The 23397-nt window shown below is 40.9% G+C and overlaps 1 protein-coding gene across 4 annotated transcripts in view; it reads left to right on the forward strand.

Moving 5' to 3' along the window:
• The window catches only part of LOC149447679 (zinc finger protein 219-like), a 39962-nt gene that overhangs the window by 14939 nt on the left and 1626 nt on the right, over positions 1 to 23397 (forward strand). For 3 of the 4 annotated variants that reach the window (XM_089652196.1, XM_089652194.1, XM_089652195.1), the window contains exons 2-3: positions 8455 to 10274; positions 22935 to 23060. In XM_089652196.1, coding sequence (XP_089508322.1) covers positions 8501 to 10274; positions 22935 to 23060 — 1900 coding nt within the window. In that variant the 5' untranslated portion in view covers positions 8455 to 8500. Of the gene's footprint in view, positions 1 to 5547; positions 5631 to 8454; positions 10275 to 22934; positions 23061 to 23397 lie in introns of all 4 variants that reach the window. The other variant, XM_089652193.1, reaches the window with a different exon arrangement.

A 23397-nucleotide genomic window follows, 5' to 3' on the forward strand; every position in this document is an offset into this window, starting at 1 on the left:
TGTCGATATGGACCAAAATTTCTGAGGAATATTTCCAATACCTTGTTGAATCTATGCTATGTAGAATGAAGGCAGTTCTGAAGGCAAAAGTGGGTCCAACCCAGTGCTAACAAGGTGTACCTAATAAAGTGCCCAGTGAATGTATATAATGATGATATTCAATAATTATTTTTTATTTAACATGCCTTTATTTCCATTTTCTGTCATTACTTACAGACCTAGCAGTCCTGCAAATGAGAAAGCAAGAGCTCCTGATTGTAAACAGTGACCTGTAGCTGTCAGTGACAGCATGGTCACAGTGCTGTAAACATGTTCCCAGCACACAACACATATACACATACCTGTACACATATATATGGCATTATGGCATGAAAGTCCACTGCCAAATATTTATGTATGTCTGTTGGCAACAGGTTAAAGTATATCTCAAGCCCAAATTTTCTAGGGCATAGTTTCATCTTCACTTCCTGTCATTGTTTTATCTTCACTTTCTGTTCTGCTAACTACGTTTTACTAGACAGGAAGTGAATTACCAGGGACAAAGTCAGAAATAAAAATCTGACAGGGGTTCTAGCCATTTCCTGTTAAAGAAAAGCATTTTCATATGTCTGTACTTCTGTTGGAGAGTTTCCCTCACTTCCTATCTGGTAAAACATTGGTAAGGATAGAGTCAAGATAAATCTTTCTAACAGAGCCTCAGATAGCAATAAAACCTTACATGGGTTATAATCCTTCTCCACTCCTACCAAAACTAAGAAAAAAAAGTTTTTTTCTGAATATACAGTGTTTAAAAAAGCTGCAACTGCTCATTGCCCCAGCCTCTGTCACTATTACATTTTCTGGATAGCTTCATCTATGAGTACATGTGGGGAAAATAATCAATAAATGTGAAGTAAAAAAAGGAAGTATGTTAGTTTCACAATAAGTAGATTAAAGTAATACAGAAATTTTGGGAAGGTTTAGATGTGATTCGTTTAAGGAGTGAGGTTTAACTTATTTTATTGACATTTACATATTTACTTAATCACACCCCGAACGTCACCGCTGTGTCAGCAAAGGGACATGCTCCCACATGGGAAACACACCCAACCTTACAGAAGCTTGCATGTCTTTTTATACTTGATACATACAATAGAGGGATATATGGGTGATCACATAGAAGAACTTTGAGTTTAGTTTCAGAAAATGTATAAGAGGCCTGGAACACTGTTGCATTATGAAGAAACTTTTATCATGATATATAGTTAGTAATCTAGCTGGAATAGGTTCTGAGTCGTCACATTAATGACTCTTGTATATGGGCATTCAGGGAGTATTTGAGCCCCATCAGCATCAAGCTTCATCTGGCGCACTTCAAACCAAGATTGTCTGTCTGTAGGGTTAATTAAACAGTACAGGCAGCTTGCCTGCTGTGTCCATGAGCACTGTGTGTCAGTGAATGTTGTAAGGAAATGCAACATGATAGGATATCTTGGTTTGTTTGCCTTTTAGCTGTATATATAAACAGCACCAGTGCAGTGCCATTTGGGGTAATCTTAATGGTATTTAGTGCTGATATGTCTTGAATCTGATCACCAATGTACAGGAGTCCCTAATGCAGGCCGTAGACGGGCCGTTTATCGGCCGAATTGTCAGCCAATAAACGAAAAATTGGTTGTTGCCGATGCTGCCACCAATGTCCACGAAAAACGGCCGTTTTTTCATGGATTTTCCAGCATAACCGATAAAAATAAATGAGAAGATCCGCGAAAAATGTCCGACTGGCTGGCCCCACTAACGGTGTGAATATCAACTGATTTTTCCCGCGGACGAAAATTTGGCCGATTAAACGACCCGTCTATGGCCTGCATAAGTCAGCCATATATCATCATACCCTCTATAAATGTATCTTTCATATTATATACACATGCAGTATCTTAATGGGCCATATACCTGTTGCTCTGCATACAGGGCTGCCATTAGAAATCATGGGACCCCTATAGCTGACCTGACAGGGCAGTCAATGAGCAGTATGCCATGGTGACGCAGTCAGTGAGTAGTATGTAATGATAGGGCAGTCAGTTAACAGACTGTATGGGCAGAGCAGTCAGTGAGCAGTATGTAGTACCACTGTAGTCAACAAGCAGTATGTAATGGCGGGGCAGTCAGTGAGCAGTAATTATTGGCAGGACAGTCAGTGAGCAGTATGTATGAGCAGGGCAGTATGCACTATGTAGTGGCAGGGCTGGGAGCAGTGTGCAGTGTAGTAGCCAGTGAAGGAGCACTGTTGGAGGAAATTCCTGCAGGAGAAAACCTCTCCCCATCAGCCGCTTACTGCAAGGCTGGGGGTGAAAGACTCCCCGGGCAGCCATCTCTGCTCCTCCCTCCTTCCCATTTTCAGCTGCTGTATCAGCCAGAGCGGCCACCTATGAATAAGGGAGAATTCTGCCACACCCCCACCCTGCTTACCACCTCCCCCAATCCAGGGAAAAGCCAATCAATTGTAAGAGAGTTCCCATTGGCTACCAGCCTCAGGAGGCTCTATGCAAGGCAGTACAGGGGCACACTGCACCCAGGGGAGACAGCCAAAAACAACCATTGCTGGTCCCCCCCCCCTGGTGACCCTAATTAGCCTGGTAAAGGAAAACTGCCTACACTTCCCTGTCAGTAGCCCTGCCTCCATATACAACATAATGCTAACATATTTTTACTAAAATGCCATCAACTGAATGGGCAGCTTACTCTCAGGTGTCTCCTGAGCTCTCCCAATCATTGCTTCATTAGTATCCCATACATAGAGAGAGTGCTGCAGGATTTTTAAAATTTTTGGATAGAGTAGAGAAGGATTTTAATTGCTGCATTTCTAACACTTTCCCACTACTAATAAAAAAAGTTGCAATTATTATCATAGTACCTGTTGGGGAGATTACATGTCACTTCCCATCCTTCTGACACTGGTATTTAACCACTTCAATACCGGGCACTTTTACCCCCTTCCTGCCCAGGCCATTTTTCAGGTTTCAGCGCTCTCACACTTTCAATGACAATTGCACAGTCATACAACATTGTACCCAAACTAAAATTTTAGCATTTCCTTCACACAACTAGAGCTTTCTTTTGGTGGTATTTAATCACCACTGGGGTTTTTATTTTTTGCTAAATTGACAAAAGACCGAAAATGTTGAAAAAAAACCCCACGTTTTTCTTTGTTTCTGTTATAAAAGTTTGCAAATAAATAATTGTTCTTCATAAATTTAGGCCAAGATGTATTCTGCTACATGTCTTTGGTGAAAATAACCCAAATTAGGATGTATTATTTAGTTTGTAGGAAAGTTATAGAGTTCACAACTATGGGATATATCTGAATATTGATCAATCCTGAAGTACTGACACCCAATCTAATTTCTTGAGGTCCAAGAATGTCAGAACAGTACAGATATCCCCCAAATGACCCCTTTTTGCAAAGTAGACAGTCTGACGTATTTCATAAGAGGCATGGTGAGTTTTTTTGAAGTTGTATTTTTTTTGTCATAATTTTTCGGAAAATTAAAAAATTATTTTCACTTTTTTTTTTTTTTACATACTGTCACCAGTGCAGTACAGCGTCGTCATATAACTGGCATGGCGGTGATCAGGGACACTGACTGGTGACAGTATGAAAAAAAATATATAATTTAATTTTTTTTTTATTTTTAATTTTTTATTACATTTTTCTTTTCTTTTTTTTTAAGATTTTTTTTTTTTTTTCTCATTTCACTATGACCAAAGTAGTACAATGTTACCATAGTACCAGTACCATTACACAATTTGCTTATAGCAAAAGAATTACTTTGCTATAAGCAAGCATTTACCTGAATGACATCGATTCATTCTGGGGGTTTTTTTTTTTTTTTTTTTTTCTTCGCTGTGATTTGGCAATGGCTAATCGCACAGCTGGGCTGTGATTGGCCCAGCTTGTGCATGTGATCGCTGTGACCATTCACAGCTAGACACACTAATATACAATGGATGGCATGAATGAAGCCATCCATTGTATACAACTGTCATGTGACCTGCTGTGATTGGTCACAGCAGGTCACATGGTACCGGCAACGGGGCCGGTACTCAGATCTGTCATCGGCCGTGTCCGAGGTACATGGCCGGTGACAGATCGTGCCGCTGCGTGGCTCTGCAGGCGCGCAAACTGTGCATGCCCAAAAGGACGCCATATGGTGTCCACCCAGAAAGGTGAGGGTTTTTGCCGGCCGCCATTCGGCCATAGGCCGGGCAGGAAGTGGTTAAAGTATATGTAAACCCTCACCTTGAAAAACAACCCATTCAGTTTAAAATAAAATTAAAAGCCAAAACATTTGCATATAAAAAACATAAATACCTTTTCCCCTTTTTTATGATGTAATTGATCACATACTCTCTGTACTCAGCTGCATAAGGAGCTCATAGAGCTTGGAGAGGAGAAATAGCATACACTGGTCTTCCCAGTGAATGGCTGTACAGGGGGGAAGGCGTGTCAGCAGAAGTCTGATCATCAAAGGAGAGTAGGCTGAGTTCCCAGCATAGCTAGAAAACTGACCATGCTGTGTTCTCATACCTAGTATGGTCAGTTTTTCAATAAAAAAGCAGAGGTGTGTGTATATATATTGGAATTATTATTTTAATTTTTTTTTAATACTAGTAATGGCGGCAATCAGCGACTTATAGCGGGACTGTGGCGGGCATTCTGACACTGGGTGGGAACTAACTGCCACTGACATCCCCTGTGACACTAATACAGTGATCAGTGCTAATAAAAAGCACTGACACTGTACTAATGACACAGGGCAGGAAGAGTAACTGTATGCTGTGTGTGTTTTACTGTGTGTGTGCTGTTTTACTAGGGAGGCATGCTGTTTTGTATCTCTCTGATGTGCAGAGAAATACAAAGCAGCATGTCCTTGCTGGCAGAAGAGAGGCCTGTGTTTTACACACAGGTCTTTCAGTTGCCAGATTTGCACGGCGAGCGCTGGGTTCCCCCTACCCAGGAATGCAAATCACATATATATAATGTGATTTTGCGCAGCCCTGCCACCCTGTAGCAGTAGTTCTATTATAGCATGGCGGGCAAACGGTTAAGGATTGTTTCACACAAAAATACAGCCAGATTGGGCCATTCATATGCCACAGCTGCAATACTTTTTTTTAACATGGCATGTCCACTTAACAGGCAGAATTTCCTGTCAAACTTGGCAATTCAAGTCAATGGGTCCAGGCCCCATTCAAAAGCCAAATGCTTGGCTCATAGTTGCAGCATCTTAGTCCCAGTTAGTGACTGCTTAAGTGCACTTTTCAGAGCATGGGCTTGTATGAACCTAGCTTTAAATGTATACCCTGACAACTTTCCCTTTAAATACCCTCGACAATCTTCCAAAAACTTCACTGTGTGACCTGCTTGGGCATCTCACAGTCTGTGCATTGAAAGTCTCCTGGCCATGTTGTGCTTTCTTTTGCGCATTTGTAGAAGAACCTCCATTCATTTCTGTGTAAAGGCCTTCCACTGCTGGGAAGAATAATAGACTGCCTTTGCCTCTGTAGGAATGAGTGGAGCCTGTCTCAGTGACGAGAATGTGCAGTGCCCAGCAGGCCACACAGCAAAGATTTCAGAGGAGTGGGGACAGGTATGTATAAGACTTGGAGGGGTGTAATGGAAGACGTAAAGTTTACATAACTGTGCTAAAAGTACTTTTACACTGTAACCACAAATATTTTCATAAAATGTCACTATTTCTAGATACTCGGACATGCTTTTCTGAACTTTTTTTTTTTTTTTAAATTGAAGCGGCGTTATTGCAAACCACAGATTTTAAAGAATTTGCAAAATTGTAACACTTTGTTATGCTTGGAATAAAATCTTTTGTTACATGTTTCATGTATTTTTGTAGATTGTTAATGCAAAATTACCCACATAAAAGCCCTTAAAAATAATGCCAGGTTTTATGTTACATTTTTCTCTGTCAGTCTCACTGACACCACTGGATAAGCATGACAGCCAAAGGACTTGTATTTTCCGATGGAGAGATCAGCAATGACAGGCTGCATACTTCTTTACGACATGTTTCCTTTATTGTGCCAGGGTTGCAAATAACAGTTATTCTGGTGGAATTTTAGGATTAGTCATTAGCTGAGTTATATTCTGGCATTTGAGGGTGAATCACTCACCGTTGCTATTTGGCAATTGTACTGAAAAGGTACTTTTGAATGTTACTAGCCTTCTCAACATAGCTCGAAAAGTAAAGGTGATAGTTTCATCCAGCCAAAGGATTGTCTGCTGTAGGAGTAAGGCATATGCACACAGTGCATTTGTAGTGAACAGTACATATATAAGAAAAAGAAAAAAAAACCCAGTGCACTGAACAAGCCACTGTTGTTTAGAGGCCTAGATTTTGAAGTGAGGAGTTTGTGTATTTCATCTGTAATTTCCCATAAAGGTCATTCATTACTTGCATATTTTATCCACAATTATGTGTACGAAAACAGAACTCACTTTTCTACTGATTTATCCCTTCACTCTACCAAAATAGGACTTACAAAGAAGAAGGTAACAACAAAGTATCTGGAACATGGGTACAAACATGGGAATGCCATAATCATTCCTTAGTGACTGACAGTTGTATTTTTTTGAAGGAACATATATACTGTCTGTGTCACATGGCTTCACGCAAGTTTAGTATGTAGCCTACCTTGTTTTCACTTAAAAACCGATCAGCCATGTTAAAATGTTTTAATGTGTCTAGTGATCTTGTTTGTAGGTGTATAATATATGGTCAGTGTCTTTACATGAATCCACAAATAGTTTATTATTCAGCCAAAAAAGCTGTTACTTATTGACTCATTGAATGCACTGGTCCTGAAAAAGTTTACTCTTCTCCTTAAAGCAGAACTAAACTGCACCAAAAAAGAAAGGCTATTTCATTAATTTTTAATATTAAAATCAAACTCGCCCATTTATCCATGTCTCCATGCTTTATTATCCTGAGAAATCACTTTGAAATACACCCCCTAGCATTTCTGGCCCTGGCTATCTTAAGTAAGGGAAGATGAGTCATGTAGCATTTACTTCCTGGAATCCATCTGCCCTTAGGCAAGGCCTGCTGAGAAACCTCTCCTCCCCTCCTGAAGACTCCTATGATGTATGACATAATTTAGCCCAGGCCTGGAAACCAGGAAGTGACTGGAGAAATGTAAAGAAAAAACAGTTTAGGGCTCTATGCACACTAGCTTTTTTTTTAAGCTCCTAGAAGCTATTATGAGCATTTTTTTTTCCTGCTCCTAGAAGCTAATAGTGTTATCCTATGTGTACATGCACAGTATTTTATGCTAGAAGTGTTTTTCAAGCTCCAGCATACATGAGCAGAAAAATGTTTTTAAGAGTGTTTTGCCAGCAGAAAAAACGTTACAAAAACAGGTTGTTTTTTTTTCTTCATGTACTGTAAAACGCTAGCACTCCTAAATGCTATTAAAATGCTACTAAAAAGCAGCACAAAATGCTATTTATAATTTTTTTCTAGTGATTTTTAAGCTTCTAAAGAATGCTAGTGTGCATGGAGCCTTAAACAAGTAAATATGATATACTTTCCTATTTGTTTACAAGTGCTAGCAGCATAAGGGTTAAAAATAGTGGTGATTCAGAAAGTTTAGTTCCACTTTAAAGTGGAATATCACCCTAGAATTACTCTATGTATATAAAATAGCCAGGATATTATATATTTATGATATGCATGTTAGGCATGTGACAGCATGTGCATAACTCCATGTTTGACTTCTTTCCATGCTCTGGCTGTCTAGTAATCATCATTGGAAACTGCTGGCTATTTACCACTGACACCATGCAGCTCATAGGGGGAGATTTACTAAAACTGAAGCTTCCAAAACATGATGCAGCTCTGCATTGAAACCAATTAGCTTTCAGGTTTTATTGTCAAAGCTTAATTGAAAGAGCTGAAGATAGAAGCTGGTTGGCTACCATGCACTGCTGCACCAAATTCTGAGTGCTCCAGTTTCATAAATCTTCCCTACAGTGTTGCTCACCCCCCTCATTCTACCTACATCTTGTGATTGCAAAGCCAGACTTGTAAATGCTTCCTCTGTGCCCTGATGTTGTCAAAGATATAGATTGCAATAAGTGGCTATGCAACTCTATGAATTGTATGCTGTCACTGGTACATGCCCAGCAGTTTCCATTGCTAATTACTGGACAGCTAAAGAGCAGACAGAAGTGAAACATGGTGCAATTAATTTATCAAGGTACATTTTGCTATATGGTTGTTTAATGTTTATAGAATAATTGTGGGGTGAACTTCCAATTTACATGTTTTCTTGTGTATGAGGAAAGCAATGTTTCTGAATAAATGTAAATGTTCTCCTTTTAAAATGTAAAAATACACCTCACAACATCTGATCTACCTAAAACATCTGATTTGTTTGTGTTTTATCTTTGATTAGGAGAATAACTAACATCCCTGGAGAGACCCATTGGGACATTTTAGCAATGGACTCTGCTCCACCTCTTCTCACTCAAACCCTTCCTTCTCAGTCTCCTCCTGTTTCCCATATGAATCCTTCATCACCTCCACAATCTATTTCTCAACAGATCATATCCCCCACATCTCCTCAACCTGCTTCTCCTCCAAGCCCACCATCATCTCTTCATATCTCTTCCTCTTCTGCTTCTCTTTCACCTCCTCCTCATATCACAGATTTGTCTCTCCCTTCTCAGAATTCTCCATCAAAGTCTTCACCTTTACCTCGTACCAGTCCCGTAGCAGCTTCTCTCCCGCTCTCTTCTCCAGTTTCCCCCTCCCCTGTCTCCCTGTGTGCCCTTCCTGAAAGCCTTTCTCCTGAAAGAGTTAGTTTCTGTCCTTTTCCTATTGCTCCAAGTCCACCTCCAAGTGCTCTTTCTCCCCCTCCACCATCTGAATCCCCTTTTCCAGTCTCTCCTTCTCCTTCTCCATCTCCATCTCCAGCTTCTTTGTGCCCACCAGCTGACTCTTCTGCTTCTTCCACACCTCCAGGCTCTCCCAGTGTAACAACTATTCCATCCTCCCCACAAAATCCTGACAGCTGTCCATTATTCTCACTGCCTCCAACTTCACCATCTCCTCCTCCATCTTCCCTGTCGCCATCTCAGACTTCACCTTCTCCTTCCCCCCCACCTGCATCTCTACCTGCCCCATCTTCCCTGCTTGGGATTTCTTTTGCTGATGAAGAACTGGATCTTCAGCGCCATTCCAATGGTTTTTCTGATGGTTCAAGCTCCAAGTCCCGTCAATTTCCATGTACGATATGTGGGAAGCAGTTCCGTTTTATCAGCATTCTAGCACTTCATGCAAGCACCCACAGGGTGCGTGGAAACCTTGCACAAGGTCGTGGAGGGCACAAGACTCATTTTGAGACAAACTCCCAAAGGCCATTGCTGCTGGGGCACCAGCATCAGAAAGAACCAAATTCCCCTGTAATATCAAATTCAGCTATAGAAGATGTACAGGAGCCAGTCCCTGTATTGACTATTCCAGCTACACATCCCACACTTCGCCATCCTTGCCCTTTCTGCAAAGGTAAATTTCGAAAGGCAGCTGAACTGGAACGCCACCTCAGAATTCTCCACAGGCCTTATAAATGTCACCTCTGTGACTTTGCAGCATCTCAGGAGGGGGAGCTGATAGTTCATGTTGAGAGGAGACATTCAGCTCCTCAGCGACCCAAGATTGTTCCACCTCTACCAACACCAACTCCAACTCCCGCCCTGCCTCCTGCTGAGTTTAAATGTGAGATTTGTTCCCAGAGCTTCACTCAGTCCTGGTTCCTAAAAGGCCATATGCGTAAGCATAAGGACTCCTTTGACCATAGATGCTCAGTTTGTGGACGATGCTTCAAGGAGTCCTGGTTCCTGAAAAACCACATGAAGGTCCACCTTGGCAAGATAAAAGGGGTAGGAGGGCAGGAACCCCCTGCACATCAACCTTCTCAGTCCACCCATACTACCACTACAAATTCTCCATCATCTTCATCTTCCAGACTTCTTGGATATCAAAATTTCTATTCTGGTCTCCTACTGAGATTGCCTCCTCCTGGGGATGCTACCTGTTCCCAGATGCTTCAAGCTACGGCAAGAGCAATGCAGAGTGGGGATAATGAGCAAGATGGAGCAGGAGCATCTGCAAGAGGGCAGACACTGGGTACTCCTGTTGGAGAGGGAGCCTCACCTAAGGGTATGTTACCACAGGGCTCCTCTGGAATTGTACTGAAAACAGTGGGCTTTCCAGGTAAGAATGCACATCTTGATATTTTTTTTTACCAGACACTGCATATCACTTATTTAAACCAACTTGTTTAGTCACATAGAACCGATTAATGCTGAGGGTTATTATGTGCAAAAGTTATGGAGGAGTGAAAAATGAACAAAAGCGGTGTTTTACCTCTAGTCACTTTTAGCCCTTTCCTATCTATAATGGAAATGTCTTCACATTAAATATTAATACAATTGAGCTAAAATTATAAGTTTAATGAGTTTCATGACACATTTTTGCTCAAGGCTTCCACTAATCAGAGTATCCTGTTATCTATGTGGCCCAATTCCTTTTGGAATGTTTACTGCATCAATTTTAGTCATTATTTTCACTAACCCATAACATGGGTTCCATGCCTTTTGGAATTACTTATGCAAAGATGGATTGCAGTTGTTTTTTTTTTTTTTTTTTTTTTTTTTTTTTTTTTCTTCCTCAAAACTCTACCTACTGTGTCTTAATAGTGATTTAAGCCCTAAGGAGGGCAAAAGAAAGTAGGTCTGCACTATTCATACATTATGGTATAAACTATTGGGACAACATATCTAATATCAAAGGAAACATGAAAAAGATCTTATTTATGGCTTTTGATCCGATCAGTTGGTAATAAATAACAAAATTAGATAATACAATTTTATACAAATGTAATTATGCACATTCATAAAACGTAATTGGATATACATTCAGTAAAACTCTTCCATTACAAACAATGATTTGAAACCAATAAAATACAAGCCTATATATGTCCAATAAGTTCCTTTAAAGGTTTTAAGCCCAGAGAGAACTTAACAGTGTGTGTGCATGTTTGTGTCTGCCAGTGCAATAAGTATAAAAAAAAGTATAAAAAGCATGTTAACAGTAATGCATTGAAACCCAAAGAATTAAAATAATTTAGCAATAAAGTATTTATGCTGTCTATTGAAATATACCATACTATCATAACACAAATAACATTTAAAGGAGCCAAAAATACAATTAAGTAGGCTTTAGAGAACATTCGGGGCCTTGTATGTGCTGCGGAGAACTCCATAATGTGCAAGCACAGCTCTGCCAAACTAGTATGGTTTTGTCAGTACAGAGGGAGGGAGAAAGGAGGAGGGTGTCATAGGCAGATACTGCCGGCAGTGTTTATTTTGGTGGAGAACAATCGGTGGTTGGCCATCAGACATCTGCCTTCCACCATAGGCATGTGATAATTGCCCAGCAAATCCTCCAAAATAAAGTATGCTGCATTCATGCTTACTTAAAGTTGATGTAAACCCTAATTAAATGACATTTCGTTTGCTAAAACATTGTAAACAATTGTAATTTTTTTTCATAAAGTACCTGTTTCCACTTTTTTTTTTTAATCTTTTGTTATATCTCAGTACTGCCGATGCCCTGCAGTCTCTTTGCAATCACTCTCTCTCTCTACATGCATGCACTCTAACTGTAGCTTCATGTCATTTTCCACGGTTGGTTTTCCTGATTGTGACAACAATGGACCCAGCGTGCATAATGTGTGTTGAAACAGCTTACTGTAGTCTCCATCGGAAGCCCATATGGCAGAGTGACGACAAAGGAGGCATAATTAGGGGACAGGGACAGAAAATTCTCATCCTAAAATAGGAAGTACCTGAAGAGGGACTTCTATGGCAGGATCTTCATGTATTTTTTGGTGCAGATTTAAAAATGTAAAATTGCATTAAAAATACATAATATATTAAACCCTATTTGGGATTTTAGTTATTTGGTTTGCATTAAAGTGATATTAAAGGTTAAAAAAAAAAATGAACATTATTAATGTTATACTTACCTGCTCTGTGTAATGGTTTTCCACAGAGCAGCCCAGATCCTCTTCTCGGGTCCCCACTCTGCGCTCCTGGCTCCTCCCTCCTCCCTCCTGCTGAGTGCTCCCAGAGCAAGCCGCTTGCTCTGGGGGCAGTCATGCATGCTCACTCCCATGCCTTAAGACACAAAGAACGGGGCTCGGACCCATACCCTCATCACTGGCTGTGATTGACAGCAGCGGGAGCCAGTGAATCCCGCTTCTGTGTCTAAGCCATTGAGGATGCAGAGCCCAGGAGAGCATCTGTTCTCCTGCACAGCCCTGGATCGAGATAGGGGTCAGGTAAGTATTGGGAGGGCTGCAGGGGGAGCTGCAAACTGAAGGTTTTTTTTACCTTCATGCATAGAATGCATTTAGAATCACTTTAAGGGCTGTAACACAACTAGATAAAAAAAATTGAATTCAGATCTAAATGCAAGTCTGACTAACCGCTTCCCATCCGCCCATAGCCTATAGCTGATGCGGGCTACCATTCCTGTATGTCAGCCTGTATTAGAAGCTCGTGCGTGGCTCAGTGTGTGCAGCCGGGAGCCCAGCGATCCGTGTCACGCATTACCGCTGTGTCTGGGTTATCACATGGTGTTTTACCACGTGATTGCTGTTTCCAATCACAGCAATCATATAGTAAACAATGCAAATAGAAAGTAAGCATCGGTTCTCTCTGCGAGAGCAGAGAGAATTGTTGCTGCAGCCTGTGAGTGTACAGCATCCTGCAGTGCCAGCCTGCCCCAGTGTAATGCCAATAATCAATGCAGCCAGCCCCTGTCACCTGTCTCAGTGCTCACAATAACACCACCATACACCATAGCAATGTCCTGATCACCACCATACTGGTGTCCTGATCACCACAATATACCATACCAGCGTCATGATCGCCACCATATGCCATACCAGCGTCATGATCACTGCCATATGCCATACCAGTGCCCTGATCAATGCTATACACTATACCAGTGCCCTGATTACCGCCATTTGTCATACCAGCACCCTGATCACCACCATATGCCAAAGCAGCACCCTGATCAACGCTATACACTATACCAGTGCTCAGAATACCGCCATACCTCATACCAGCATCCTGATCACTGCCATACCAGCATCCTAATCACTGCCATAATCCATTCCAGTATCCTGATCACCGCCATACCAGCATCCTGATCACCAGCATCCTGATCACCATCATACCAGTGTCCTAATCCCTGCCATACCCCATACCAGTGTCCTGATCACTGCCATACGTCATACCAGTGTTCAGCATTTTAGGATCTCAACTGATCAGTTTTCAAATATATATATGCCATAGTTTGTAGACTCTATAACTTTCACACAGACTAAAAAATATACACTATTTTGAATTATTTTTACCCCAGAAATGTAGCAGAATACATCTTGGCCCAAATTTATGAAGAAAGATTATTTATATGCAAAATGTTATAACCTAAACTAAGAAAATGTTTTTTCTTTCTTTTAATTTTTGGTCTTTTTTTCATTAATATAGCAAAAAAACCCAGTGGTAATTAATTACCACCCAAAGAAAGCTGTCTAAAAAAAAATAAAATGGTAAAAATTCCATATGGGTACAGTGTTGCATGACTGAGTAATTGTCACTCAGTGTGTCAGCACTGAAAGCTGAAAATTGGTCTGGACTGGAAGGGGGTGAAAGTGTTCAGATGTGAAGTGGTTTATTTAGATTATGTATTAGTAGTTTTACGTTTAGAATGACCTTAACCGTCTCCTGCCTGCCATATAAGGAAATGACGGGCGCAAGGTAGTTCTCTCATTCTAGGAGGATGTCATATGACGTCCTCCCACTCTAACCGCGCTTGCGCGGCGCGCTGTGTCCCTGGGACACAGCGGATCAATGATCAACGGGAAGAGCTGATGATATCAGCTCTGTAATGTGATCAGCTGTGTCCATTCACAGCTGATCGCATGTAAATAAGGAAATGCCAGTTATTGGCATTCCTCTCCTCACCAGCTATCACGCTGACAGCTCGTGAGGAGAGGAGAGCCAGTATTCAGCATTACTCAGAGGGGACATGTACACTGATCATCAGGGCACTGATCATCAGTGCCACCTGTCAGTGCCCATCAATGCCACCTGCCAGTGCCACATCAATGCCATATCAGCGCCTACCAGTGCACATCAATGCCACATATCAGTGTCCATCTGAGCTGTCTTTCAGTGCCACCTAACAGTGCCAGTCAGTGCCACCTGTCAGTGTTACCTATCAGTGCCATATGAGTGCTGCCTTTCAGTGCCCATAAATGATGCCTGTCAATGCCCGTCAGTGCACCTACCAGTGCCTCCTCATCAGTGCCCATCAGTACCGCCTATCAGTGCCCATCACTGCAGCCTCATTAGCGCACACCAGTGCAGGAGAAAAATCACTTATTTACATTTTATAGCAAACTAAGAAAAAAGGTGGTTTTTTTTTTCTTCAAAATTTTCAGTTGTTTTTTGGTTTGTTTAGCAAAAAATTAACCCAGACGTGATTAAATACCACCAAAAGAAAGCTCTATCTGTCTAAAAGAAAATGATAAAAATTTTATATGAGTACAATGTTGCATGACTGCGCAATTGTCATTCAAAGTGTGACAGTGCTGAAAGCAGAAAATTGGCCTGGGCAGGAAGGGGGTATAAGTGCCCTGTAGGCAAGTGCTTAAAGTATATCTAAATCTAAGGGAAATATATAATATATTGTAGCTTGAGAGTCCTTAGATGTGAGGGCTACATTTGTATTTCAAAAAATACCTATTGATTCTGACAGAAATCCAGTGTGCTTTTCACTTCCTACGCACTGAACTGAAATCTTGCACAATGTTATTAGCCTTCTCAGTTATCTTCTGTTAATTACAAAACATCTCTACCTCTGTAATGAGGGGAGATACTTGTAGTCAGGACAGCAGCCTAGGGTGACAACACTGTTCACACTAGTACAGTGAGTGTTATCACCCTAAGACAGGAAGTGTTTTACTGGCAGAATCACCAGGTGAATATAAAGACTAAAGAAAACTAATGCAGCCACTACATCAAAGGACTAGTAAGCTACAATATAATATTTTTTGTTTTGGAGTTTAGACAGAATTTAATTTTGCGTTGTTGCAGTGGACATGTGAACTGATCAGCCACTCATCGTTTGGAATACTATTTTAGTTCTAGCAGAGCTGTATTATGTTCTGCTCAATGTCGATGAATACAAGCAAGCCTTCACATTTCGGGGGAGCTAGAAATTCGTACCCTTCAATGTCAGCCATTCCATAAGGTACAGAATATGTGAAACCGGACTTTATTTCTGACTAAAATTATTTGGCCATACATTATACAATTTTTCTGTTCAATTTCCTTTAGATTTACCTTCAACTATGTAGAGCAAAGACCTGCCTGATTGCTTATAAATTGAATGTGTTTTGGTATGACCTGATATTATATGGATTCGGTAAGCCAAAAGGAAAATTGTACAAAAATATTGTATAATATATGGCCAAGTTTGGGCAAAAAAAAAAAATTAATTAGGCAACCTTTCAGAGGCTGAGAAATACGTGGGCAACATGGAGGAAAGCAAAGACCTCGGGAAGGGAGGGTTTTTCAGTGCCCTTGAAAAAATAAATAACTATGAAGCCCCCAAAAAAGATAGCATGAAGAACACAAAGTGTGTCACAGTAGTGTCCTCTGTCCCCTTCACAACACTTACCTCCACAGTAGTATCCTCTGCCCTCCTTCACATCACCCCCCACCAGAGTGTCTTCTGATCACCCTCCCCAGTAATATACTCAGTCGCGTCACATCATCACCTTCCCCCCACAGCAATGTATTCCGCCCTCCAGAGTAGTGTCCTCTGTTTCCACACAGAAGAGTCCTCTGCCTCCTTCACATTCACACCCCCCCCCCTTCCCGTAGTATTCTCTGCTCCCCCCACTGAAGTGTCCCCTGCACCCCCCCCTAGCAGTGTCCTCTTCACCTTCACATCACCCCCCCCCCCATAGCAGTGTCACTTCACTTCAACCTAGCCCCCCCATCTTCCATAGCAGTGTCCTCTGCCCTCTTCACATCACCTCCCCCCCCCCCCCCCCCACACACACACACACACAGAAGTGTCCTCTGCCTCCTTCACATTCCCCCCCCCCCCTTCCCATAGTATTCTCTGCTCCCCCCACTGAAGTGTCCCCTGCGCCCCCCCCCCCCCCCATAGCAGTGTCCTCTGCCCCTTCACATCACCCCCCCCATAGCAGTGTCAGTTCACTTCAACCTACACCATCCATTGTAGTGTCCTTTCCCCCCCCCCCCCCCCCATCTTTCATAGCAGTGACCTCTGCCCTCTTCACATCACCTCCCCCTCCCCCCCACACTGTAGTGTCCTCTGCCTCTAACACCCAAACGCAGTGTCATCTGGCCCCATAGTAGTAGTTTCCTTTGCACCCTTCAGTAGTGTCCTCTGACCCAACCCAAGCCCCCACCCTCTTCCTCCCCTCTTCACAAACACACAGCAGTGTGTGGGTAGCATTCTCCTACTTTTCATTGGGTGTACAGTAGGATGGAGAGCGGGAGGCAGCACAGTACTGGAATAGAGAGCTGGAGCTGCCAGAGTTAACTTTCCCAATCGCCTGCTGGTTAACTTGAAAGATTAACTGAGGTGGCTCTCACTCCCGCCCTCTCTCCAGTACTGTGCTGCCTCCTGCTCTCCACTTTCCAGTGAAGATGAGAGCGGTGGAGGCAGAAGGGAAGAATCTGCACAGCAGGGGCGTGTTCACAATGTACACATTGATTGCTATCTGTTGCCCACAGGCAGCCAACAGCTTGCTGACCCCCGCATTTGAGCTATAAAATTTCAGGATCAAATTACGTTGGAGGGGTTGGATGTACATGACTATGAACTATGACCCATATAGCCTGTTTACACAAATAATTTATTGTGAAAGTGTATATAACCCTCCGAACATTTGTTTTTTCATAACTTTTCCATCTTTCTGCTCCTCAAACTGCACTAGCATTGGAAAATTACAAAATGTGTGCAGAAATGTTATTGCCAGTTCAGAAGTGTTAGCCAGTTTAATTAGGGTAGTGCTTCCCATATATACCTTCCAGTTCCTCCAGCAGTGCAAGTAATGTGGAAATCAGCTCAGATAGCTTACTTTCATTTCTAGGACACCTTTTACCCAACCTGTGCATACATAGAACATGTGATGTTTTTTTGTACCTCTTCAGGAATAATTAAAGCTGAACCTCAGGCTAAAAGCTAAATTTACAAATAAAGCATATATAAGAGCTGTTTTACCTGCCAAAAGATTTTTTATTTCTATCTATTTCTGAGGTTTACTCAGCTTTCCCACACCGCACGGCTCTGTCTGGCAGAGGAGAGGGCCTGATTGCAGTTTCACTTTCACTTATAGGTCTCCTTCCAACCCCACCCTGTAACCGGGCAGTGAAAGGAGAAGTAGCAGACTAATGAGCTCATCTTATAGACCCTGTGCACTGTCCTCCTATCAGCAATATAACCACCTGATTGGCTTCTTTTCACTTTTTGTTGCACCCTATTCCAGTCTGTGGTGTAGTCGACAGGGGATTGCCGAGGTTGATACCGAGTCCAATTCTGGTATTTACACTGCCTGCATTAAAAAATACATTTAATGATATTTATGAATACAGAGCTACATTATTTTGTGTCTTTTATATTTGTCTGGAGTTCAGCTTTAAATTGGTCTTGGAAAGGTTGTTGCTTGGAACCCTTTAGCTGTGGGTCTACATTTGCACAGTTAAGCTGACCATACACTAGTAGAATTGTACAAACATTTTTATGAAAATTCTCAGTACATTAAATGACTTGCTGAAGGTTGTTTGAAAGTACTTAAAAATGTTTGTTTTTAATAATTCAGTGCGAGAAAAATGTTCCATTTTGCTCCTTTTAAATTTTGTCATCAGTGTGGTCAAACACAAATGATGATTTAACCCCAATAATGATTATATCCATTTAAGCCAGCCATAGATGGTTCGAATCTCAGCCGGTTCAGCAGGGACCGGCCGAGATTTCAAACATCTATGGGCAGGCTGATTGTACCAAAGTCGATTGTTGTATGACTTTGGTACAACCAGCATGTCGGATTTTACATGTGATTATTGCTAGCAGCCACTAGCAGTAATCACTGTGTTCTCCCGGCGGGCACTACTCCCCCCACTCCAACCTGCCAGGAGAACACAGTAGCTGCATGGGAGGGATTCTCCCATCAACACTTAGTGTGTAGATGGGGGAATCAAGTGATTTTATTTCCTGCAACCCGTGGTTGCTTGAAAGAAAATTGCATCATGGGTGGCCTGCCTTACAATCTTAAAACAAAACATTTCAACTAAATTCTACCAGTGTATGGTATATGACACTTAACGTGGTTACTACTCATCACAGAGTCTAGTCACAGATTTTGATAGACTGCTGGCAGCTGTGCTTGTGCGTCCCGGGCCTTTGATTGATGTAACAAGGATTTCTGCTCATCCTAATATGACAGACATTCAGGTATGGGTAGGTGCTCCAGAACGTACATTGTCTGCGTTCAGGGACGCTTATGCACATGCTTGTCAAATTAGGGCTAGCAGCTGTCCATGCCCATAGACTTAGCACCAGGAGGTTCCAACTGCATAAATAAATGACCCATTCATGGTATATGGACTTCAGCGCCCAGGTGAATGAGGCCATAACCTGGAGGAGTACAGAGCCATTAGTATATTGTAATTGTCTGTGCCATCCTACTGTTCTCTGTTCCTACATGAGTACTAATAAAAGCAAAAAGGTGTTTATCTGTCTAAATTTACCAGGGAGGAACAATATTACTCGACATTATAGAGCTTACTGTAGCTTCTTAATTGTTTAGAGGAGAATTTTGTTTTAGGTTCTCATTATTATACGATTTTGCAGAAGAAAACAAAAGACCACTACAAATCCAATACATCCTAGACCCAGACTCCCAACATTGTTAGAAACATGATGAGATGCAGTACTAACATTGTAGACATCTAAATACCCTTTTGATTCAGGGGAAAAGAACAAACATTAGACATAACACACACAGATCTTCACTAAGCACAATAAGTGTCACCGTGTATGTTTGAAATCTCGGCCGGTTCCATTCAGGTGCAGTGCAGATTACAGGGTCGGAAATACAAATTTAAAATTAAAGCAATAATGTAATAGCGTTAGTAGAATAAGTGTTCATGATAATGCAGCATTTCAGTAAAATAAAATAAAAAAACAGACCTGTTGGTATGACTTTATGTTTACGACTTAGTGTTACTAAACTCACAATAGTAAAATCAGTCTATATATGCAATAAAACCTGCTTGGCTGTACTCACTGTAGAACCTAAGTGGTTAATCAGTTTTGTGTAAAAAGGCTGTCCTGTCTTCTCTGATCCTCCCCTTCTTCCACAGTCCCCAGTCCATCTGCTGATAGTACAGAGCTCTAGGAGTCACTCTGTACATGCTCAGTTTGGTGTGTGTTGTTGGAGTTTCTTTTCCTTTTGGGAGGGTTCATGTGATCAGAACAGGCCCAATCAGCACTGTCCACACAGAGGGTCAGGGGGTTTTGCAGCCTCATAGGAAAGTCAGAAGATAATAAAAACTCCTAAAAGCTTTAACCAGTGCTCGGCCAGACACTGATAGAAGCCACAAGACTGCTATATACCACTGATGAGGTATTTTTTATATATTAAAAATATATTTATATATAATAGTTAATATTTACTAAAATAATTGCATTTCCATGTTGTGTTCTGTGGGAGAACCGATATAATGAATGCAGGGTCCTGGGTTTAGTAACACTTTACAAGTTGTTGAATTTTAAAGCTATTTTTTTCTCTTTTATCTTTAGAAGTTTACGATTGCTAGCATACTCTACAACATTCTGTGAGGAAGCTAGTACAAAGGTGTAGTTTGAACTAAATTTTAAATTAGAGAGTCACACCAAGTGTTTAAAGTTCTGAAGGTGCCCTTAGTTACCAGATTCCTGTTACCTAAAACTTCCTGCTTCAACGGGATCAGAGAGCAATTGGGAATCATCTAGATGCTCCAAAAATAAGCCTGGCATAAACCTCTTAATTATAGCAAGTGAGGCTCCTGAAATCAAACATTCTAGTCTGGATTTTTCTGTATTCTGCAGGGGATAATGAGCACCTCTGTTGGTTGGAGATGCTCATTTTTACACAGGTAGATGTACCAGCTTGTTATAAAAATCTTTCTGTGAATGGGGCTGATTTTCTCTTGGAGAAGTGTCAAGAATCAAAATTTCCATGTGTGCACAACTGTCACTTTTGGACAAGTATCACAGTAAGTCTTAACACTGGAACAATAATTCAGGAACAGGCTGTATATGGCAACTTTAACCACTTGACCACTGGAAAGTTTTACCCCCTTCATGGCGAAGGCATTTTATGCTATTCAGCACTATGCTGCTTTAACTGACAATTGCTCAGGCGTGCAGCACTGTACCCAAATGTAATATTATTTTTTCCACACAAATAGTCTTCCTTTTGGTGCTATTTAATCACCACTGGGTTTTTAGATGAAAAAAGACCAAAAATGTTGAAAAAAAAACTCTACGTTTTTCTTAGTTTCTGTTATAAAACTTTGTCAGTACATCAAGATTGATAAATGTTATTATAAAGATTGTTTACAGTCTATTTCTTGAGGCTATAAAATGTTAGAACAGTACAAATACCCCCAAATGACCCTTTTTGGAAAGTTCGGGGTATTTAGTAAGAGGCATCACAAGTTTTTGGAAATTGTAATTTTTTTATCACAATGTTTTTGGAAGATGAAGAAAATAAATATTTGTTTTTTTTCACAATTTATTTTATATACTGTCACAACAGCAGTACAGTGTCATCATATGACTGGTGTGGTAGTGATCAGGGATACTGACTGGAGCCAGTATATATAAAAATTTTTTATATATATATATATATATATATATATATATATATATTTCAATTCTTTAATAGATTTAAACCATTTTTTCCTTTTTTTTTCTTTTTTTCTTCTTTTCTTTTTTTATTATGCTTTTATCAGAGTAGTTCAGTGTCACCATAGTGATGATCACTGTTATAAGCAATAGTTAACTGTCATGAATGGCTTTCCAATCATGACTGCTTGCTTACTGTTGACATGCTGTGAATCGCTACAGCTAATCACATGGTACAGGGTGCCAGGTACCATGTGATAGCTGTGGGCCTATCACAGCTTTACAACAGTAAGCAAGCAGTCATGAATGGAAGCCTTTCATGACTGTTTTGTGTATATTGTAATCGTGATTGCTATGATTGATCATAGTGATCACATGATACCCCAGCTGCTCAAAGCGCCATGATCCACTGTGTTCATTGGACACAGTGGTCATGGGATCGTGCCGATGCACTTCCCAGGGGGTGCATCCCCAGTGCGCATGTGCCCAGCATTGTACTAGTACGCCACTGTGCCTGTAGCTGCCACCTGCATGCAGTACTTTTACTGTGAGTGGGTCAGCAAGTGGTTAAGTGACTGTTCTTTTAACTTTAGACATCTGGCTGGGCAGAATCAGTGTACAGAAGTTCCACAATGCAAAAAAAAAAAAAGTACCAGGAATTCACCAAATCTCTCTTTTGATCCCAATAGAAATCCTCTAAATGTACAACTCAATATATGCTATGCACTGATCATGTTTTGAAGCTGGGCAAAAGTATACTGTATACAAACAAAGAGACTGGAATTTCATTTATTTTTGTGGTATTGCTATATACTATTATATATATGACATTTTGTTTACATTGTGGATAGAGTTTCTTAGGCTGGGAATCTCAGTACTTTATGTGAGGAAAGTTTCCCATTGAAAACCTAGGATGAATACTGTTTCCCTCATTTATGAGAGTTGGCTAAAATGGGTCTTTTTAAAGAGAATGAATATGTCAAATAAGACATGTTATGTTAGTTTGAATTAGTTAGTTTAGTTAGTTTTTCCCACTGTACATATTTAACCTGTTTGTGCCAGCCGTGCGCATATATGCAGCCTGTCGGCGGTTGAGCCTTGACGCTGAGAGGCCGCATATATGCGTACCAAAATGTAAACAAAGCTGTTCCAAGAATGTGTGCCGAGCGCACTCGCGACACACTTGCACCTAACAGAAAGCTCCAGATCGCTATTTGCTATCAGGAGCTTTCTGATCATGTGACCGCTGTGACAGCCAATCACGGTGATCACATGATCATAAACCCCACTGCATCAGAAACCCCTTAAAGGACCCGGAGGCGCTGGCGTTAAGGGGCAAAGCCTCCCTAGTAGATGCACCCACTTTTCAGGAAATTTTCTTAAAAAATTTTTTTAATAGTCATTACCAGCAGACCAAAGGCAAACTTGCATACATCAAAATATACAACATTACCATGTTCTCCATACTCTTTCATACAGTGCATTTCAAATTTTCATGGTGGATGCAGTTTGGCCCAGCTGCAAATAGCAGAGCTTCAGGATGAAGTGTAAATGTTTAGAGCTCTCAAAGTTGACATTTCATGTTTGGATGGGCATGGGCTGATCAAATCACCTGCCAGGTGTTCGCATCTACCACATCAATCAAAAGATATGTAACAGAAGGTAGAAATAAAAGACCTCTTTTTGTTATAATTTGGTATAATGTACAAAATAGGTAAGAAAGCAGCTTACATATCCTCCTATTAGAGATTGATATTTTACCATGTGTACAGGGAAAACATGCTCTTCGTTTTGTTGTTTTCAAAGGGACAAAGGGATGTAAGTTATTTCTGTGATTTTTCAGCGCTCACTATATTTCTTCTGCAGATAAGAATGGATGGAGTGTCAACTCCTCTCAGAGGCCTCGTGGAGCAACTGGAAGAGACTGCCCCTTCTGTGCCAAATCATTTCGTTCTTCCCATCATCTAAAGGTGCATTTGCGAGTTCACACAGGTAAGCAAGCAGCCAAGCTTTTCAGTTGTATTCATTTTTATTAACGCAGTATATACTTTTTTCATTTTCTATTAGATAAATTGCATTTCATATAAAATATAGCTGAAAATGCATTATTTTCTACATTTAGTGCCTTACCACTGGACATAAGTGAACCGATTTGCATTGAGTGGATTGGCTGAATCTGATCCTTTCCGCAGTATTGTGGATAAATATGTGAATGCATATTCTTTCTATCATCTAGTTATTCTGCTGTTTATGAATCTTAATTTCCTGGATTTCTGAAGTGCAGTATTTATTGCAGATTGGAAAAATCTGTGTGGAAGAATCCAGAAAT

This window comes from Staurois parvus, unplaced genomic scaffold (genome assembly GCF_062004578.1).
Source record: "Staurois parvus isolate SC_StPar_1 unplaced genomic scaffold, SC_StPar_1.0 ptg000673l, whole genome shotgun sequence".
Classification (NCBI taxonomy): domain Eukaryota; kingdom Metazoa; phylum Chordata; class Amphibia; order Anura; family Ranidae; genus Staurois; species Staurois parvus.